A 21,809-nucleotide genomic window follows, 5' to 3' on the forward strand; every position below is an offset into this window, starting at 1 on the left:
AAAACTGATTTGGCAAAAAATTAATCATACTTTAGCAACGTTATGCGTGTCATGATCAGTTACCTTTTCCAACATAATGCTATTTGTAAGAGAAAGCTTGTCGGCATGTAATGCTAGCTAGGAAGTCAGCTAGCAGCAGTGAATTGCGCGTTAACGTTAGCCTATAATGTCAAACGCCCCACCCCCTACATACACACTACAGGTTTGTCGCCTCTTTCATCCCTTCTGAGTTTGCAGGTATGCAATTACCATAGTGGTGCAGTTGGTACAAGAAGGTTGCTGGTTCAAATCCGAGGCATGGACCTTTCTGGGTGGAGTTTGCATGTTCTTTAAGTGAATGCGTGGGTTTTCTCCGGGTGCTCCGGTTTCTTCCCACAGACCAAAAACATGCATGTTAGGCTGACTGGTAACTCTAAATTATCCCTAGGTGTGTGTGAGAGAGAGTGAATGGTTGTTTGTCTCATTTGTCTCTATGTGTCCCTGTGATGGACTGGAGGGTCCAGGGTGTCCCCCGCCTCTCACATAGTGAGTGCTTTAGGTTAAAGTGTTCGATTAAACATCATCACAGCAACTAAATAAAATTCTGGACATTTTGTTCAGCTCTAATAGCAATAACTTTCTACAAACTGAAGTTTTAGAGCAATTGTTGCTCAACAGAGTTATGTTTTTTAATGATTTTGTCTGATTAATCAGTCAGCCAACGATGTGGGTCAGCCTCATTGATTTACAGACCAAATGGGGAAAAAAAAACATTCAGAGGGACTCGGTGCCGAGTGGGCGGTTACTCAAGACCTGGTGCACACGCTAACGCACAGCTCCGTCCAACAGTCGACACTTGTGACGGCCAAACGGGCCGGCCTGGCGTGCTGTCCCTCAGCTCCTCTGCCAAACACGGACCACACACTCCGGTAACGTGAAGATTCAACAACAACCCTTAAAAACATGGACGCCTGATCAAAAGGAACAATCAGAGCTGTCAATTACAAAGAACTGGCGTTATGTGAACTGGACATAAAAACAGCAGCCAAAAATACTCCTGTGCTGTTATTTTATTTTGTTCAATCTGAAAGATGATAACACCGGAACAGAGAAACTACCGGTGTTAATAAAAAGCAGAGGACGTGAAAATGGTTGGATTCTGTATCTAGTCTTAATGAGTTCTGCTGGAATAATCTCTGTTATATGGATAAAAAAACGAAGTCACTTGAAAGTAAAGATGAGTAAAACGGAGGATCTGGGTCAGATCTGTTACAGGAGCGATCCATATTCTGAAAAAACTGCTCTGGAACAGAAATCTCACTCCATTCACACCTGACGGAAAGTGCCAGACCCCAATTTATCTACCTGAACAAAAAGTTCATCGCAGTCAAACGTGTGTGAGAATCATTTTCTGATTTTTCTTTCAGGAAAATACAGGTTTCTGTTGAACAACAGGAGCCTGTTGTCTCATCTGCAGGTTCTAAATGTCAGAGCTTTAATTGTGTGAATGTTTTTGAAATGTTCAGTCTATTGTGATCCGTTTTTCTTCTGCACGTTTTTCAGCATCTTTCTCGTCCCGCAGTTTTCAAACCGTTTCAACAAATCATAAATAAAAACGTTCGGCTCTTTCAGGACAATCCTGCTATGAATTTTTGGTATTGGTGCAACTTTAGCTTTTTGAAATATTTAGCCTTTTCTGCCGTTTTTTCTCTCTCATAGAAAATGAATTGAGCTCCTTCAAACCTTTACATCTGTTTACAACCTTTTACTGCTCCTTTCATATTCTGTTCTGCTTCAGCTGCTTTCAGCTTCTTTCTGTAAATTTTAATTTTTTCAGCTACTTTCAGCTGTTTTGTGCTCCTTTCAGCTAATTTTGCGTTTCAGCTTTTTCTGCTATTTCAGCTTCTATTTAGCTTTTTATACTAATTTAAGTATTTCAGCTTTTTTTGCACATTTTTTGCACTCATTTCAATCTTTTTAGCCTAATGTAACTAAAATGTGCTCTGTCCACTTCCTTCAGGTAATTTAAGCTTCTTTCTGCTTTTCACTACTTTTTAGCTGGTTTTTTTTTTGTTGTTGTTGTTGCTAATTTCAGCTTTTATGCTCATTTTTGCTTCTTTCAACAAACACGTGTTCTTTCTGCTTTCTTCTGCTAAATTAAGCTTGTTCTAACCTTTCAGCTTCTATTTTAGCATTTTTAACTAATTTTAGCTGTTTGCAGATCGTTTATGTGGTAATTCTTGCTACTTTCAGCCTAATTAACTCGTTTCTGCTAATTTCAGCATATTAAGCTCCCTTCATCTTGATTATGCTAGTTTCAGCTTTCTCTGGTATTTCAGCTACTTTTTTTTTTAGCTGTTTTTTGCTAAATTTAGATTTTTGAGCTAATTCTACATTTAATTTTTAGCTCAGTTCAGCTCCTTCTACTTCCTTTTGGAAGCTTAAGCCTCTTTCTGCCTTTTAATCTGTTTTTCTTTGCTAATTTCAGCCTTTTTTTTAGCTAATTTTCCAACTTTTGTGCTAATTTCTGCTTATGTAAACCTACTTGTGTTCTTTCTGCTTCCTTCTGCCAACTTAGACTTTAGCTACATTTCAGCATGTTTTTAGCTAATGTCAGCTGTTTTTCAGCAGGTTCTTGAGCAATAAGCATTCACACAGCATTTTCACAGGAAATGCAATCTAATTTAATTCTGTCTGTGGGCTTTGACTGCACATTTCAGATTTAGACCGTGGTCATCGTTGTGTTTCAGTTGTTTCTCTGGGATCTCTGAACACAGTTTGTTCTGCAGGTGATGCAGCAGTAGGTTGGTTTGATTCGGAGACCTGCACAGGAGCATTTCATCTCTACAAATGACATGCAAACACACATTTTTCACGCATTTTAAAATATATTTTAAACTTCGTGGCCCACCCACTTTCAGTCAGGCTCACCTGTAAATTTATATCTGGTGAAAAAACTTTAAATCTCTTTAAATCTGAAAGTTTGCGGTCACAGCTGCGCGTTCTGTTTCATTCCAGGATGTACGATTGGTTACGGCGCAGCATCCAGAAGCTTCATCAAGCTTCTTATTAGTGTTGTTAGCTGCTGGTCGGCTGAGTCGCGTCGATTTGTCCTGAAGTGAAATCACAGCGCGCGGCCTCCTGAAGAGAAATTAATTTACCACCAGGCGTTTCTTTCCAACAAAACAAAGTGTGATTGTCTCGACTGGAGGTGTCTAATACAGATAACTAATTGGCTGCTGTGTTTACTTTCAGAGATGAGAAATAAAAACACTTAAAAAAAAGAACTTATTGAAAAAAAAAACTACATTTCCTGCACAGCTGAGGTGAAGAGAACAAAACCAGGAAGGAAGAGAAGGAATCCAGGCTGAGAGAAACACATTCTCCTTTCCGTTTTAATTTTGCTGCAGCTGAAACTAACGATTAGAGACGTCGGAGAGAATCGAACGCTCCTGGAGTTCACGCTGACAACTGCATTCAGCTGCAGCTTCCTGTCCCTCGTCGAGGAGCCAAGAGGGAGAATTGGAAATGCCCTCCGTCCGTGCACGTTTTGAGCACGATAACTTGAAAAATAAACAAACAAGGTGTCGACTTCCATGTTGGTGCGTGGCTGCAGCAGCTGGGAGTGAAAAAGGTTCAGATGAAAAAACGGATTGCCACATCACACTCCAAGATAGTCACCATCACATATATATATATATATATATATATATATATATATATGTTAGAATATCATGGAAAAGTTGTGTAATTTCCATAATTCCATTCAAAAAGTTAATCTTTAATAGATGATAGATTCAGGGCCCACAATTTAAACAATTTCAAGTATTTATTTGTTTATTTTTACATAATTTGAGCTTCCAGCTCATGAAACCCATGAAAACATGATTTCAAAAAATTAGAATACTGTGAAGAAATCAGCCCAAATGTTGCAGGGCATGCATGTTTTAAACTGAGTGTGACACTAATCATCTACTAAACTCAAAGCACCGGCACAGGTTTCCCCAGGTGTCATTAAATTGCTTCAGTTTGGTTCAATTGTCTCAGTTCGGTTCAATATGGGGAAGACTGCAGACATAACAACTGGTCAGAAGACCATCACTGATGCCCTCCATAGGATGGGTAAGCCACAAACAGTTCATAGCTAAGGAGGCTGGCTGTTCACAGAGTGCTGTGTCCAAGCACATCAATGGAAAGTCTAGTGGAAGGACAAAATGTGGCAGGAGATGCACCAGCAACAGAGATGACCGTGGGCTTCAGCGGGTTATCAAACAGAAGATCCAGAAAGAGTGGAATGAGGCGGGAGTCACAGCTTCAAAAACCAACACATTCAGACACATCTGGGAGATGGGCTACAACTGTCGGGTTCCTCGGGTCCAGCCACTTCTGAACCTGAGCCAACTTAGGAAGCGTCTCAACTGGGCCAAGGAGAAAAAGGGCTGGACTGTTGGCCAGTGGTCCAAAGTTCTCTTTTCAGATGAACGTAAAGTGTGCCTTTCATTTGAAAATCAAGGACCAAGGGTTTGGAGGAAGAAGGGTGAGGAACAGAGCCCATACTGGTTGAGGTCCAGTGTGAAATATCCACAGTCAGTCATGATCTGGGTGCAGTGTCCGGTGCAGGTGTTGGTAAACTCTGCTTTCTTAAATCCAAGGTCACCGCAACAGTCTACCAGAATGTTTTACAGGACTTCATGATTCCTTCTGCTGAAGATCTGTATGAAGATACGGTCAAAGTTTCACAAAAAGAAACGAGAAAACAAGAAGTACTGACCTGGTAATGCTGGTTCTGGATCAGACTGTCGGCGTGACGCTCCTGAAATAAAAACACAAGAGCTGAGGTTAAAAACACGCTTCTCTCCACATCACTTCCTGGTTCTGTTGGCGCCAGTCCCCTCGGTTATTACTCTCCCTTCATCCCTCGCTCCGTTGCCTCATTATTCTTCTCAGGCAGGCTGATATTTCACATACGGCACCTAAAAAAATTGAATACGCCCACTGCTCTTTGTAACAGCACCGACCTGGAGCACAGCAGACGGGTAACGGATGGCTTTTGGCTGAAAGAACGACACTCAGTCCTGGACTGACCGTACTGAATAGATGCCGTTATGAACTTCACTTAATCATTTCTCACAGTCAAAACGTATAAATATGATCCAAGAGAGAAAAGTTACACTCCACATTTACAGTCCAGGTCCACAGCTGATGCTCTCATCTGAAAAGTCCCAGAAATAACCAAGAACGTGAATTCTTCTGCTATAAATCACCAGATTAACCTCTTTAAACGAGGGATCCCATTGAATCAGGTGCTCTGGGAGTTCAGGGTTAATGTAGGGAGGTGAAGCACCAACGCTGGACAATTCACTCCGTTTTATCTTTGGCACCGTCTCTGATGCTGCAGCTCAGTTTGACAAACATGGTTCAACAGAAAAATATCAGGCTAGAACCTGGTCAGCATAAAAAAAGATAAAAAGGAAAATATTCTTATAAAGTAAACGGGGTGCTGTCCAACAAAGTTAATTCAAGTCCTCTGGACAGTTTCTTGTTTTTGTTGAGACGTTTTGGGCCTTCATCCAAAGGACTTCATCAGTACGAGGAGCCACAACAAACTCAGTCTGATAAATAGCGCCTTCACATAGTGGATCAACCAGTTTGATGGTGATAAGATGGTTTTTCTCCCCCGTCGACTCCTCTGAGGCAACCATGGCCGAATTGGTTCAAATCATCAAAGTTCATGCTCAATAATCCAGGTAACACATCCAACAAAGTTAAGTCACGTCCTCTGGACAGATCTTTTGATGTTTTGAACCACCTTGACCATGACTCAGAGGAGTCGACAGGGGAGAGGGCGGACTCCAGAAACCATCTTATCACCATCAAACTGGTTGATCCATTATGTGAAGGTGCTATTTATATGACTGAGTTTGTTTTGGCTCCTTGGACTGATGAAGTCCTTTGGCTGAAGGATGAAACGTCTCAACACAAAGAAACCATCCAGAGGACCTGACTTAACTTTCTTGTTGTTTTTTTAAACCTGGTTTATTGAGCATGAACTTTGATACTGGGCACTGAGTTTGCACATCAGCCTTTACTCTTAGGAAGAGGTTATGTCAGGAGACCAGTATATGGACCTGCGGAGACCAGGTGTTGGATTTGAGGAGACCAGTTGTTGGACCTGAGGATGCTGCATGCATTTAGATGCTTTTGTTGTTTTTCCAAACCAAACTAAACGTCTACTGAAGAATTCAAACGTATTTTTCCAGCCCTGAAGTTGGATAATTGTCAGAAGTCTGGTCCAGGTATCCTCAGTGTCTGAAGCAACATCAGCTCTGAAGTGCCTCTTGGAACATTTCAAACATTCTCTCGGACCGGATAAAGTTATAACTGGGGCCATATCTGGCCTGTGGACCTTCAGTTTGCTTTAGGCTGTTCTTACCCTTCATGATTTCTTTGTGACTTAATGTGAGTTCTCACAACTAAATAAAAATGTTTTACTATTATTTCCTCTGTCAAAGTGAGAAACATCTTTTTGTTAAGTATCCAGTGTTTCACTCGTTTCACTCGTTTCCTGTTGTTCACTTCCTCACACTCAAACCTGTTTCCATCCAAATCATCCTGTGACCCCCCCCCCCCCCCCCCGCTACAGAGCAATCCTTACTTTCTGAATCTCTCAGCTCGTCTGATCGTGAACACAAACACAAAGTCTGCTGCCATCAGATCTCTGCAGAGCTGCTGAACCTATGTGGGCTGGACGGCTTACATAACTCAGCTGATTTCAGCTGAGGTGAATACGCCAGCTGCACCGTGCGCACATGCGCATGTGAGTGTGTGATGGTGTGAAAAAGCTTCATCACCGTGCACTGATCGCTCCGTCTCCAGATGACTGGACTGCTAACGCGTTTATCAGGACGTGTTTTTCTGTTCCGCCTGTGCCTTCAGCCGATGTCCGTCCACGAGCGGCGGGAACGTTTTTCTGTTTTCTGTCGCTGCGCGCAGCAAGAGTTCGCTTTCCTAAAGGGTAGATCTGCGGACTAGTCGAGAACAGTCAGTGTCTTAACTGTGGCAGGCGTCAGTCGGGGTGATCTTGAATTTGGAGGATGAGGAAGAACAATGGGTGCACCATGAGGATCCAGGGGTGTGTTGTCGAGCCCCTACACTCCACCTGCCTCCGTGTGCTGTGCTCATCACTGCTGCTGCTGCACAATCACTTCATCATCGGCGTAAACATTAACAAACTGGCTCAAAGTAGCCAAAGTTAACTAAAGGCTGCAAAATCTTGGCTTAAATTATCAAAAAGTAAATGAGAGAAACAGTATTATGATTGAATCTGCATTCACAATATTAAGTAAAAAAACCACAAAACTTTGTAAACATTGTCAATTTTAATCGTTTCCAAATGACCAAAATAATTATTTCTTTAATTGCGCCGCTCGGGGTGGCTGCATTTTGGAGCAGCTCTGTTAATTTCATGCTAAGATTTTGCTTTTGGAAACTTTAATCTCAGCTACAGCCCCAAATCTCAAAGGAGTTGAAAAGGAGGCGCCGTATATGCATTCCCGTCTCTCTGCCAGCTGTGCTCGAGTGCATCAGCTTCTGATGCTCCACATCAAATAAAGACATCAACCAAAAGGACATTCAAAAATAAAACACGTCCAGATAAACCTCGGAGCGGCGTCAGAACCGTGTGCGCCTCTCCGTCGTCCCCGCTCACCGTGAACTCCCGGAGGTTTTCACACTTGTGCGAGCTCTCCCTGGGTGGCTGGCCTCTCCTGCACAGCTTGGTGTGGAGCCACATGAGCAGGTACCACACGGACTTGGGGCTGGGGATGATGTTGAACGGCGGCGGCAGCGTGCCGCCCTCGTCAAAGTAGCTCATCCACAGCTTGGTGCGGGCGAACTTCCACTCGATGTCGGCGTGGTCCTGCAGACAAGAAGGAGACCTTAAGAACTGGAGGGTCCGGTTCGTTGGGTAACTTTTGATTGGTGGTTTTTGTTTTAACGTGAAGGGGCGGAAATGTTTCAGATGACTGCCAGCTGAAACCAACGGCTGCACAATAAGGATTTTAGCTGGTTGGACATTAAATCTGGACAATCATTGGAGGCATTTCTGGTAGTCATCGGTGCTCAGAGGAATTAATCCATTTTAACCTCCTATCGTGTTCATTCCCTGCTCAATACGTTTGTGTTCTTGATGAAAAATGGCCGCCCGTATACGAAGCCATGCTACTATCCCATGTGTCGCTATAACTTGTTTATTTATCATCTTCCCTTATGAACAATTTTAGATCTTTGCTTTCATCCCATATAAGCCTCAATAGTACCCAAGCTGGCTTTGCTTAAATAAAAAGACGATAATATAAAGATTCTGTTAATGTGCTGTTTGAAAGATTGTTCATTTGTCTGAAGCAGCTCGGGAGGAGCGACCGTCATCCATTTTCAGGTTTATTTTTTACACATGTAAGGTACAAAAACCAACTGCGCTGGGCCACCATCGTCTACGTCATGTGGTTTTCAGTAAGGGCCGTTGGTGATGTGCAAATCAAAACTGAAATATCGATACTCTGGATACCAGAACTTTATGCTCTAGAATCGATTCTCAAATCAAATGATCAATACTTTTGATACTTTAGTCATTTCAGGTAATGTATATCTTTAACAGGAACATAGTGGGAAGTAACTAAACTAATGAGATCTTGTCTAATTGATACGCGGTTGGTGGGAATTACTTTTACTTCCACCTGGGTAAGCACAGTGGCACGCTGCTCAGTCAGTCTTTCAGTCTGTAAAAGCTTAGGCCACTATCTAGATATACTCCAGAGTTTAAAATAAATAAATTACTTTCATGTAATGTATTCTTTATGAAGCTTAGATTTGAACTATACTGCTTTTTAAAAATATTTACCAGACACATTATGGGTGTATTTGCACAAAGTATCGTATCAGATCGGTATTGTCGACAGCAGCCTGGATTTTATCCAGTATTGGTATCGGAAAGGAAACCGTGGTATCGAACGCCACTAGCGAGCGTTACTCAAACACATATTTTCTTCAGAGCTTGGCCACACCTCCCAGGAGGAGTCACCTCCGTCGACCAATGGGAAGCCCCGCTCTCTTTCATGTGACCAGCTCTCAACCAATGAAACCTCGCCATCTTCCGTTTCAAAATGGTGGATGAATGTGGCACCTTGGGATTTGTAGGCGTAACTAAAACTACATTTTCTACCGGAAAGAAAACTGGAAATCAGATCTGCCTTGTTTTAACACACGAATAAGATACTGCAAAAACATAAATACATATAACCATACATTTCAGTAAGATAATGTATAATTCTGCTAAAAATATACTTCATGTTCACCACAGGTCAGCGTTTATAAAGGATGTGTTTGTAAATCATTTAACGTTTTAAATAAAGCCTCAGAAGGTTTTTATTTTTTGTGTGAGTTCTTGGTCAAAACTGATCCGCGTGGTATTAATAGTTTTGTGTTACTGAGTCTAAAATGATTATTTGGCTGTGGGATGACACAGTCTCTTTACATGTTGTGTTATGAAAAGGAGTGTCAGATTGTTAGAAATGTTACATTTTCATAACTCAATCGTAAAGACACTTTTTCTGGTTCTTCTGTTGTCTAATCGAGCGAACTCGGGTCGTAAAACCCATGTCAGTTGATTGATTCGTGCACGCTATGATCATGAGCCCTTCCTGCAAACTGATTGGCCTGTAGCTTCAAATGTGCACGGATCATGGGGCTCAGAGTAATTATAAACTTCTCAGTCCATCTACTAAACTATTTTAACGCTTTGAAAGCTTTCAGCTGTTTGAAGGTCCAAACACATTCGATTCCAGCTGCTGGCTGGAGCCGACAACCCAAACCAGAGGAGCATCAAACATGAGGTCCACGTTAGAGACCCTAATCAGCACGATGCACCTAAAACAGCCAAACGAGCTGAGATCCACTCAGAGTTTCAGATTGGGATCTGGCGGTGACTCACGGCGATGAGCTGGTACGAGTTGTTCATCATGGCGATCAGCATGTTGAGCAGGACCACCAGCGAGATCACGTTGTACGTCCCGAACATCGTCGCCCCGACGAACTCTGTGAACTCGTGCCGAGCCTTCACGTTGGTCACGTACAGGTTCAGCAACCCGAAGATGGACCAGAAGAGGGACTGGAGAGTCTCGAACAGCCTGAAGACAAACAGACGCAGCGTTTATGAGCAATCAGCAAAATGAAACCCGAGGAGAAGAAACTTGATTAAAATATTGGAGAAACGGCGCTTCCTGTGAAAATGTGGCGTGAACGCTTGTTGCTGAAGGACTTTTGCTGAAGCCTGCTGAAAATGTTTCACTTCTAAACTATTAATGCAAGTTTAGCATTAGCAACCAGCTGACATAAAGGGGGGAAATAAAAGCTGGAAGCAGCCAAAAAAAAAACAACCTGCCAAAATGTGTAGAAAAAGCTGAATAGAGCAGAAATGAAGCAGAAATTGACAGAATAAGCTGAAATAAGCAGAAAGAGGCTGATGAGATTTAAAAAATATATCCAAATGTAGCAAAAAAGAAACTGAAAGAAGCAGAAAAAAGATGAAATTAGCTGAAAATAGGTTGAAAAAGCTGAAGTTAGCAGATAAAAGCTGAAAAGAGCATAAAAAGTTGAAATTATTTAACAAAGCACAAAAGGCAGAAATAAGCAAAGAATAAACAAAATAAAAAATAGTAGAAAAACACAAAAATTACTATAAAGTAAATGAAAACGCAGATAAAAGCTGAAATTAGAACAAAGAAGCTGAAACGAGTCAAACATTCAAACATCACAAACGTTTTGAAAGATATGGAGAGCTCAATCATATTTAAAAATAAATGTTAAAAACAAGTTGAAAAAGCTAAATATATCAAAAAGTGAAAAGTGCACAAACAGCTAAAGTTGTAGCAGGAACGTCCAGAACGAGCCGAACGTTTTGAGACATGAACTGTTGAAATAAAACAAAAACTGCGCGGCGTGTTACATGCTGAAAACCATACGGAAGAAAACCGGACGTCAACAGTGAGGATGATTTTAAAGGATTCTCCATTTATCAACATGGAGCCCTTACTTAAGTAATGAGGCCGTTGTTTTGGTCGGTCGTGGTGAAGACATTGACCAGTGAAAAGTTATTTTCTAAACCCAGTAGACTCGTTTCATTTGGTCTCCGGCAGTCGGTTCAACAAACAACTTTGTGACCGTTTCATCATTTTGTGGGACACGTTGATGCTATGCACCTCCTCATCGTCTCTCCTTCCACGTAACACCTCCTTTAACATCGTTCACAGTTTATTATTTCATCTTCAGCGTCTCTGCGTCTCCCCCTCGCCCATCTCTGTCCTCCGTTTGTCTCCCCGTGTCTCTTCGTGCTCTCTCTGTGCGACAGTCCCTGTTCTGGGCCGTTTATTGAATTTTTGATGAAGCAACGATCGTCAGCGCTCGACGCCGCAGCGAGCGAGCGACGCAGACGGAGGCGACGTTTATGTCGCACGAAACATTCGGGGCTGCAGCGTTTCTTCTCCCAGCAGAACCGAGTGATCAGCGCATCAATCAGCACAGACATCAGGTGAGCGATGGTGTGCAGGTGTGGGCCGAGGTGAAATGTGTTTCTGTGAGAGGCAGCGAAAGTCGGGGGGGGGGGGGGGCACTCAGTGTTGTGAAAGCGAGAAAAGAGACCGGGGGAGATGGAGAATTAAATCAAAGATGAATGAAGTAACCAAGTGTGACAATGTGCCAGTTATGAAACCAGGAAGACGAGGAAAACCAAGAACAACGACACAGGACGGGACAAAACTCTGTTTTTGTTCCTTATTATCTTATTTTCCACCTTTTTTAATCTAACTCCCAGTTTGTTGGATATGAAAGGACTAACTTGTAGTTGGTGCTCATGATCGACCGCAGCCGGTAGTTTATCTTCACTAGAATGAAAAACAGTTCGACAGAACTCACTGGGTTAGATGGATCGCACATTTATTGTTTCAGCCTTGAGCCTACTGGAAACCGCATGTTAGGAACTACTAAAAGCTTTTTTTAAAATAAAATCTTAAACAACACTTCAGTCATCATGTAAACAACAAAAACACTGCTTCATAAAGCAGGGATGTCATGAGAATCAGAATCAGCCTTTATTGTCATTGCACCGAAGCACAACGAAATTACATTTCCGTACAGTCCATCCAAAGAAACACAAACAACCGAATAACATACATGGGAAGACGGGGGTGCCTGAGGCTGCAGCCTCATGAGAGGCGCTGCCTTTTTTCGTTAGATAAGGAAAAGGGAACCCGAAGGAAAGAAGAGGTTAAAAATATATATCATACTGTATCCCTAACAGGACACAGTTTGAGGTTGCAAAAAACCTCAGCACAAAAAAAAAAAAAAAAGCGGTGGGGGGGGGGGCTCCCAGCACTGGCCACCCAGGAGAGCATCACAGCTACCTGGTGCCTTGCATCCAACCTAGGTTACCACACCGACAGCGGTGGGTTGAGGGGAGTGTGTGCGCAAATGAGTGTATGCATCTGTGAAGTAAGTCTGTGAGCACTGTTCCAGGTGATTTTCAATGTTTCTGTGAGGATGAAGACTTTTCTAATAATGATTCCATCTTTGCAAAACTGACAAATAAAAAGGTTGTTTTGGAAAATTTATCATGGATCAGTCCTTGGATGTAAGTAAATCTGGATGTTCAGGAATGATCCAGAGGCTTTCAAACCCAACAATGCCAAGCACGGTGGTGGTATCATCATGCTGTGGTACTAATAGGAAAACAAAGCAGGATCACTTCCTTCAAAATCTTCAGCTTCATCTCAGATCAGCAGACCTAAAATCATGTGGTAGTAGCTCAGCAGTCTTAGTTTGAGCCCAGGTGGAGTCAGGAAGAGCAGCCGGCGTAAAACACCGAATCTTTCACGTGAGTTCGCTCACTGCGGCGACCCCTGCAGTGGGGAGCAGCCGAAACACCAACAGTAGCTGAGACTAACCTTCAGCTAAATCTGTGCACTGAACCAAAATTAAAACGTCGCCACCATTCTGAACCAACTGAACTCAGGAAACAGACTTAAATAATTCAGCTGATGTTACAGACTACGAGCTAAAATGTGGCGCAGCAGAAGCCGAGAGCCATTCACAACACTCCAAGTGCCACTCACTGCACATGACCTTTGATTAAAACATTAGCATTAACCGTTAGGATGAACTCTGTTAGTAAAATATCTCATGCACCACTGGACGGGTTCAGGAAGTAATCGGCGGCTGTGCTGTGAGTTTTTGTCGCTCCGACTCAGCCTGGATCATTTCTAAGTCGCCATCGCTGGATGAACGTCGAGTCTTCGGCTGTTTTCTTCTCCGTCCATCCGGCTGTCCGTCCTTCCTCCTCCTCTGTCCCTCCTCTTCCTCTGCTCGTCTCATCTCTCACTCCACTAAACCGAGTCATAAACTGCTCCAGCTGATTCTCACAGCCACTCAGTCATTTCACCGTTATACTCCTGCTGCTCTGTGGGAGGTGAACCGAGGAGGAGACGCACGCAGTGTGTGGGTGTGTGTGCGGAGGTGTGTGTGTGTACGTGCTTTTCTCAGGCATCAAACAGGTGAAAACACACCTAAAAAGATTCTTGCTTTGGAAAGCTAAAAGATAACAGATTACAAAGCAACCTGCGACGTGCCTCAGAGGTCTGGACTCTGCTGCCCTCAGGTAGAAGAATCTAAAAAGGTAAAGTCCGGTCCTCTGGACGGATTCAGAAGAAAGAACCTTTTTCGACGTCATGAAGAGTTTTGCTCACAGATGACGAGTCAAAAGTGGAAATAAAGTCTGTGTTTATGCGAGCAGCAGCAACGACACGTGATGAAGAGTCAACGGTCCGTAAATTTGCAGCCGAACAGGTTTACATGTTCTCACATAAAACTGATCAATTAGGTTTAATATGGAGAAAAAAAAGGATCCAAAATGCAGGTTCTTGATGCAAATAACCACTAATGACTGCAAGTAAACAAACAAACAAAAAAAACAAGAACAGAAACAAACCAGGGCCAACAGAATTAGGATCAGTAACACGTGAGGCTCGTGCACAACCAGCAGCTGCACGTGTGGACAAGCCAAATATCTTCTGTTGAAGGCGGCAGCAGAGTCCACCTGCAGCGCTAATGACCAAAGGAAATGTTTCCAACCATCAGCACGTCAGATCACACTGATTCAAGCAGGAGAACCGTATCAGTGTCAATCAAAGGCACGAGAAGGTCACCAGGGAACGGTATCTGACTGACTAATGAGGGTGGACCTGGATGAAGGGCTCTGATTTCTAGAGAACACCACAGAGACCAGATGTATGCCCATCAAGTAAGGAAGGAAGCAGTAAGAAGCAGGAAGTACATCATACAGCCTCCTGGGCATCAAAGGAGCACTTAATCATCAACGAGTCCTGAGAAGCTGCAGAGAAGACCTCAGGATGGTTGTGCATCGTGAGGGACAGGCAGTGGTTTAGTGCTTCTTGGACACAGATTGGGAATTGATCCTTCTCAGTCAGGTCGCCTGGGAGAGAGGCTCTCATGTTGAACGCCCCCCATAGTACCAGGTACCATCACTGACATGTCCAAGTGCATCAATAGATGTTTGCAACAACTGGAGAAAAGATTTACAATCAAATGACAAAGACAGAGGTTTGGCCACAAACACCTGAAGCATGTTTAAAACAGTGCCCCAACTATCAGTCACCACTGAATGGATTTTAATGAAACAAAGAGAAATCACTCTCTGAACGTAGATCTACAACTGGGTAACGTTTGGAGTCCACCCAGTTTGACATGGCTGCCATGGTCAAGTGACTTTAGAAAACACAAACAAGGCTTGGCTTGCCAGTCTGCCCCGCCCATTTGCACCTGTTCCCTGTCACATTACTCACAGCTGCAGCCACTCTTCTCATCACCTCCACGCCGTAAATTCTCTCATCCACCATTCAGAGGTTCAGATTCTCTGACTTGTTCAGGTGGTTTCCTCCACGCCGTCTTGAGTTCTTTGTCTTTTTAAAGTGTTACTGCCACGCCGTTAGCTTAATGCTATGTTAGTTCTGGCAATTTTCGAGGGGGGTTGGGGTGAGAGAAGCGGAGCGTGCTCTATTCACACAGGGAGAGCTGTTGGTCAGATTACTTCTTGTGCTGTACTCTAAAATAGTTACTGAATTAAGTTTTTAATTATGTAGAACGTAGATGTTGAACAAACCATTAAAATACAACAGAATGCAAGAAATGACAACTTTATTCAAGATTTTCTGGGGGAGGACCCCCAGAACCACCACCAGCGTGTCCCCCACACATTTCAAATGCTTCTGACGTCAATACACTCATCTTGAAAACTACAGCCACTCTCTTTTCAAATCTCTCAGTGATGGGGGACCTCGGAGTACAGCTTGTCGTCCTTTAATGAAGCTTTAAGTTCCTTTTACTTTAGTTTTTTTTGTGTCAATCTGTTTTCTTGGGTCCATCCCAGTTAAACCTGACATACTGAGCTAAAATGGACGTGGTAGTAGCTGAGAGTCTTTTAGCACACTTCGAGCCCAGCGAGGCCAATATTGTAGCGTTAGGTTGACTCCATCGTCCAAAAGATTTTAGTGTAAAACTCTGACGTGCATGGTGGTGGGTGACAGGCATTCCTTCAAGGAATGCTAGGCCTTCCTTCAACGAGCGCCTTCCATTGTTACATTCAGTGACTCAGAAAAACAAGAAGGACTCGTGCTGCAGGAGAGAGACGAGGAGAACTGTGCAAATCCCAGAGAAAGGAGCTGCGCGTGAAAGAAAACAGACATGGAGCTGCAGAGTGTGAAAGATGAGGGGAGTATTTACAGGACTTGTGCGAAGGCAAAGAAAAAGGGGAAGCAGACGCGCGCGCACACTTGCGTCGCGTCCTGGTGTGAAACGATCCGACACATTATCGGTGATAAGTGTGCAAAGTACAGATGAGTGTGAGGAGGGGGAGGAGGGGAGACACCTGGGCTGAAACAGGAAACGATCTCGTGAAAATAACTCCTGAATCTCGATGAGTGTGTGTGAATAACAGAGTTGGAGAGCAGTGTGCAACACACACACACACAAAGGAAATAATCCCCGTATTGTAAACTCATGAATAACGATGCCGGCTGCGCTGCCTGTGGGGCTGCAATCACGCCGTTGACAGAATGCGTCATCTCATCCGTCTCCTCGCCGCTCTGCATGCTCATTTAGCTTCGGTGCGACGCCGATTCCTTTCCCTCGGCTTGTGCTCCATCAGCGGCGTATCAGAGCCGAAGAACAGGTGGTAAATCCACAGAGAAGCTGCGGCGGGTTTCACGGAGGTTGTCCGCTCTCCCTCAGGGTTTTATTTTAGGCGGGGACCTCCGAGTGGATTTTATGGTGTGAGCGTACCGTGACTACGAGAGCTAGGCCTTCAGTTTTAACGTAACGTTAAAACAATCGAAGATATCTTAACATTAATGACACTAAGCCAATAAAACGTGATTATGTTACTTTACTTTCACTTTCACAATCCAGACTCTCTGAACAGGAAGCGCTGTGGACGTTCTGGATTCTGGGGTTGCGCCGCTCAAGGTGGCTGCATGTTGGAGTAGCTCGTTCATTCGGAGATTTTACTTTTTAAGCTTTAATTACTCTTTTTTTCTATTCTTCTTCTTTTTTTTTTCTTTCTAAATCACTTTTTTCGGATGATTACTTCCTCTGGTATCTACGGAGCCCCGGAGGGGACGTGGGAGATTTTTGTCTTTTGCGTTCCCTCGCAATGCTTCCTCGTATGCAGTGTTACCTCACAAACAGCAGCAATGGAACAGACACCCGTACTTGAGGTTCATGGAGTTTGTGACTTGGCGCTATATAAATAAACTGAATTGAATTTTGATCCAGTGTGTGCTGCAGTGGTCAGTTTAGTTCTACGTTGGATATTTCACGTTCATGCTCCGTGGATTCAGCGGTGGCTTCCTCGTTCGAGCCGATGCAGATGCAGACAGTCTGATTTCAGTCAGCTGCTCTGTCTGTCACGCCGAGGAGCGATGGTTCTCTTAGGGACTGTCAACAAATGACTGTATTTTCAGAGTATTTGTCAAAGCAGCACTAAGTATCATAACTAAAGTTTTCTCAGTATATATCTACATGGTAATAAATCATGAATTATCACCATTTTAAATCCAAAAGAACAAGGTGGCACTTGCATTTCAAAAGTACTGTAACTCTCTTAAATCATCAAAGTTCATGTTCAATCATCCAGGTACAAAATACAATAACGGTCAGTCAGGTCATCTGGACAGTTTCTTTTTTTGTGGAAAGACGTTTCGCCCACCATCCGGAGGGCTTCATCAGTCACAAGCAAAACCAGCAAACTGCTTAGTGGGAAAACAGTTTACTTGGGACTCCTCAGACTGATGAAGCCCTCCTGAAGTGTGTGCTTAGTATGTTTTTAGTTAACGTTTTTTTAGTTCATGTCTTAGATCTCATTACTGTTTTTCTTTTACACACATCTTAATACTTTTGTTGGATGTAACCGGGACGCTGTGGACACAATTTCGTTCCACCACATGCACCACATGTGGTGCGAATGACAAATAAAGAATCTTGAATCTCTGAATCCTTGAATGAACTTTGATGCTTTAAAAGAAAGTGGCAGTACTTTTGAAACACGAGTGCCAACTTGTTCTTTTGTATTTTAAATGGTGAGAAAATTCATGATTTATTACCATGTAGAAATATACTGAGAAAACTTATGGCGCTGCTTTGACAAATACTCTGGAAATATATCTAAAATATTATAACATTGTTTAGTCCAAGCTCATTAGCCCGGTAATTTGTTGACGGTCCCTAAGAGAACCATCGCTCCTCGGAGGGAAGGACTGAACAGCTGACTGAAATCAGACCGTCTGCGTCGGCTGGAACGAGGAAGTCCTGAATCCACGGCGCATGAACGTGAAATATCCAACGTAAAACTAATTTTACCACTTCAGCACACACTGGATATCCTTATATTTAAGGCTGATTTCAAAACAAAACTCCTTTAAATCATGTCATCTGGACCAGTTTCATTGAGGGAGGAACGGTTCTCGTCTGTGAGGTAACACTACATACAGTCCAGTACTGCGAGGGAACGCAAAAGTAAAAAAGAAAAATCCCCCATGTCCCCTCCGGGGCTCTGTAGTATCAGATGCTGTGCCACTGGAAGCATTTTTACTGAAACCTTTTTTACTTTTGGACATTTGTTATGACAGAGACATATGTGACGTGTTTCAAAACTGTCACGTCCCATTTCATCCGAGTTTCACGCCATTAAAGACGTACGCAGATCTTTCCAAATAATGATAATATCGATGTTGTTTAAAGCCCTTCAGCTACTGAACTGAACTCCTGTTGTTCTTATTTTAATTAATTAATTAATTCATTAGTTTATTTATTTATGTTTTAGATTTGTCATGTCCTGGATGGCTCAGGATTTTACACCAACATGTGATGCTAACGGTGGTGAACCAGTGACGTTGGATCGTGTTGACACTAACATGATAAGACCTTGGCTTTATTTCCGTGTTCAGTATGTTGCTCCGGTTTCAGAATGACAACTCTGCACCTGAGGATGTCTACGCTGGACAAAACAAGCGGAGCAGATTATAACTATATCGGCCTGATTGCACAACTTCAGAGTTGGGAACAATAAAACAAGAAAAACACGATTCACCTCGTGCATTCAGCATCCCAGGGATTACTGAACTGCATGATAGTCTACTGATGATTTACGCTGGACGCCCTTCCTGATGCAGCCGCAGACCACTGAACTACCACAGCCCTCTGTGTGGAGCAGAGAGCTGCCATCTAGGGCGCCTGGGGGAGCAGATGGTGGGGGTTAAGGGCCTTGCTCAAGGGTCCAGAGTGGAGCAAATGATTGTGCAGGTATTGATTGATGTTGGTGATCAAGTTTCTCTAAAATACACTGAACAGTCGGCACAGGACAGCTGAAGGTTGAGCGTGACCTTTTGCTTTAACATGTGTTCACGGTCGTTGTGCCAAAAGCTGGGCTGTAATGGGATCGATCACGGATCAATACAACATTTATCCAAAACAAACGGCGCCTGATTTACATTGTGCTTGGCAGCTGCTCTTCCCTCCTCAGCAACAATCTGAACCCGTCGCTCGCAGATCCGTTAACCAACCCCAACTCCAACTCAGCCTCTGAGTCGACCAGCCCCGACTCCTTTTCTGTTTGCAAATATTCCCGTCTCACACGGGTGACCCCCCCCCCCCCCCAACACATTAATATTCTTCACTCCTGACACAGAAAATCGTTTCCATATCATTATGTGCTGTATCGAGGCATAAAACGAGTGTAAGAGGGGAACTGTGGGGGCTCTGACACAAACTTTGTATTCATGAATTCAGACGGACTGCTGCCTGACTTCATCACCGCTGTCAGTAAACACATCGGGGGGGGGGGGGGGGGTTTCACAGAGGTGGTACTCACGTGGAGAAGGCGTTGTTCTGCTTTTCACAGCGGATTCCTTTGCAGTTGTTTGGTTCTTCAGACGCCTTGGTCTCGTAGTAGAAATAGAGCTGGTTTAAGCCGTTAGCAAACGCCAACAGGACCTACACACACACACACACACACACACACACACAAACGATTATGTTGACTTTCTATAAAAATTTAAAATAGCTCGTTAGTAGTCCAAGGCTCCGCCCACACCATTCTGAATAATTATAAAACCCTTTCTTCTATGCACAAATTAAGCTTTTGGTGCATTTAAGTGGATTGTGAAAATTTCTCTTTTGTCTCTTTTTACCCAAAAAAACAATTATTTCCATTTTTTCCACTTTACTTCCATTCAACTGACATTGTGCTGAATCAGGTAATAGGAGAAGAAATTATAAATGGTTGGAAAAACTTGTCACGCACCCTCTGGACAGAGGTTCGGCACCGTCAGCAGATGTACAAACATATATTTTATCTTTCTTAATAGGATTTCCTCCTCGTGCACTGAAACCAGCGGAACTTCCTGTGAACGGATCCACGTACTTCTGATGAAATAAACGCATTGTGATTTTTAGGAAACAGTACTGACCACCATGTCTGTGAGCATCGATAACACTTAAATATTTTCAGTGAGCAGCACCCGTTGTGACACACGTGTGTAAAAACTGGAATTTGTTCTGCACATCAGCGCGTCTTGAAGCAGACCGAGGTCCATTCCAGCTCATTTCACGAGCTCACATAAAACAGTTTGTAATTCTTATAAATGTAGTTTATGTTTAGTTTTGTATGTGCTTCTTGATTTATAACTGGTTTCCTGCTTTTGGATTCATCTGGTTCGTGGTTTATCAACTAACAGGGAAGTCGTCGGCAGCAGATTTGGCTCTGGTCAGGCTGCCTGCCTTATGTGATGGCTTGGTTTGTGCCTCGAGCACCCAGACTCAGTTGCTTTTGGCAGGATGGATCAGATCTCGGGGAATACGCTCAGGCACGGTCCAGTGGTGTGGCCATTTCATTTGGACGTTTCAGAACTGAGAGGACCGACACAGACTCAAGGTAGACATAACCAGTAAAGTTCTTCCTGTCCCCAAAACAATTGTGTTTATCTGAATTCAGCTCCCTGACTGGTCTCGACAGTCCACCTTATCTTAATTCGCCTGGAAGCTCTAAACCTTGACGCTCTGTCCCCCCCATCACAGAGGAAGTATATGGATCAATCAGAGGGGCTTGGCTGAAGAAACATTCTGTCATCATTTCAGGACTCTTTGGATTCTATCTGACGTCGCCCTACGCCGTCCTCAGCACCCCCCCGAGAGTGTACCTATCTCTCCAGAGGGAACTATGAGAACTGAGCTATTATACCACTTTTACTGTAACTCTTGCAGTGCCTCTAAGTTGTGTCTGGACAAGCTCACCGCCCGTGCATTCCCCCCGCGGAATGTCAGCATCATTATGTGCTCAAGTCGGAGGTTTTTTTCATTTTCATGCTTTTAATCTTCAGCCAAAGATTAAGAGCATGTTAGGATTTTTTTTTCCGTCTCCAAAAACCTGTGTTGTCACTTTCACCACTTTATTGTCTGTCCAATCAGGCCTCACTTGTAAATGTCTTGGAGGCTCAGTGTGATTTATCTGTTTAAATAAAGGTTGACTGAATTAAAAAAGGGTCCTTATAGAAGAAAAGGGGAAATTGTGTTGAATTACCATGTGACATACATGAAACTTATGTTTTGCAAATGTTTCCTGTGGGATTTTGGAAAATTTAGTGAAAAACTGTAAACGTATGTGGTTTGTTTTGTTCGTTCGTTTGCGTCAGGGGTAAAAGATGAAACTTAGCGTAAGGCAGAAGTTAAACCGTGGGGCAAAAGACGTCAGATCTGTTAGCATCAAGTAAAGGGCTACAGGTTTAATCTTAGTGCTCGGAAACAGCTTCAGGGTAGAATCAAGGCAGTACTCGACAAACTGTAGATGCAAGTTTTCTGTCCTGGTGAGTAAAAATCGTGTGGCCCCGCCCTCAATCTTTCAGCACTCCAACTGGACACGGCCTGAGAACAACGCTCGGTGCAGAAACTTCTTGGATGCAAGCTACAAATGTTACTTTCTCTGTATTCTACTGTCGTTAATGTTAATTTATTGGTCGACTTACGGAAAGACGACGCTGGTGTTCATGGCTTGACCCACTTGAGCCAGATCTTAATCAGTCTGTTGCAAATCTCAGGATGGCTTTGGACTCTGACTTTAAGTTCAATAAACCGATTAACTCTGGTCAACAAAAACGTTTCTTTGTTTTTCTTGACCAGTTATGACCTTGAAAAATAGTCCATGGCTTCATTACAAC

The 21,809-nt window shown here is 43.3% G+C and overlaps 1 protein-coding gene across 1 annotated transcript in view; it reads right to left on the reverse strand.

Annotated features, from left to right (window-relative positions):
- The window catches only part of trpc5a (transient receptor potential cation channel, subfamily C, member 5a), a 185,997-nt gene that overhangs the window by 6,335 nt on the left and 157,853 nt on the right, over positions 1-21,809 (reverse strand). The window contains 4 exon segments of the mRNA XM_037680517.1: positions 4,751-4,792; positions 7,688-7,897; positions 9,968-10,163; positions 19,469-19,590. Coding sequence (XP_037536445.1) covers positions 4,751-4,792; positions 7,688-7,897; positions 9,968-10,163; positions 19,469-19,590 — 570 coding nt within the window.

This window comes from Nematolebias whitei, chromosome 1 (assembly GCF_014905685.2).
Source record: "Nematolebias whitei isolate Nwh7 chromosome 1, NemWhi1, whole genome shotgun sequence".
Lineage (NCBI taxonomy): Eukaryota > Metazoa > Chordata > Actinopteri > Cyprinodontiformes > Rivulidae > Nematolebias > Nematolebias whitei.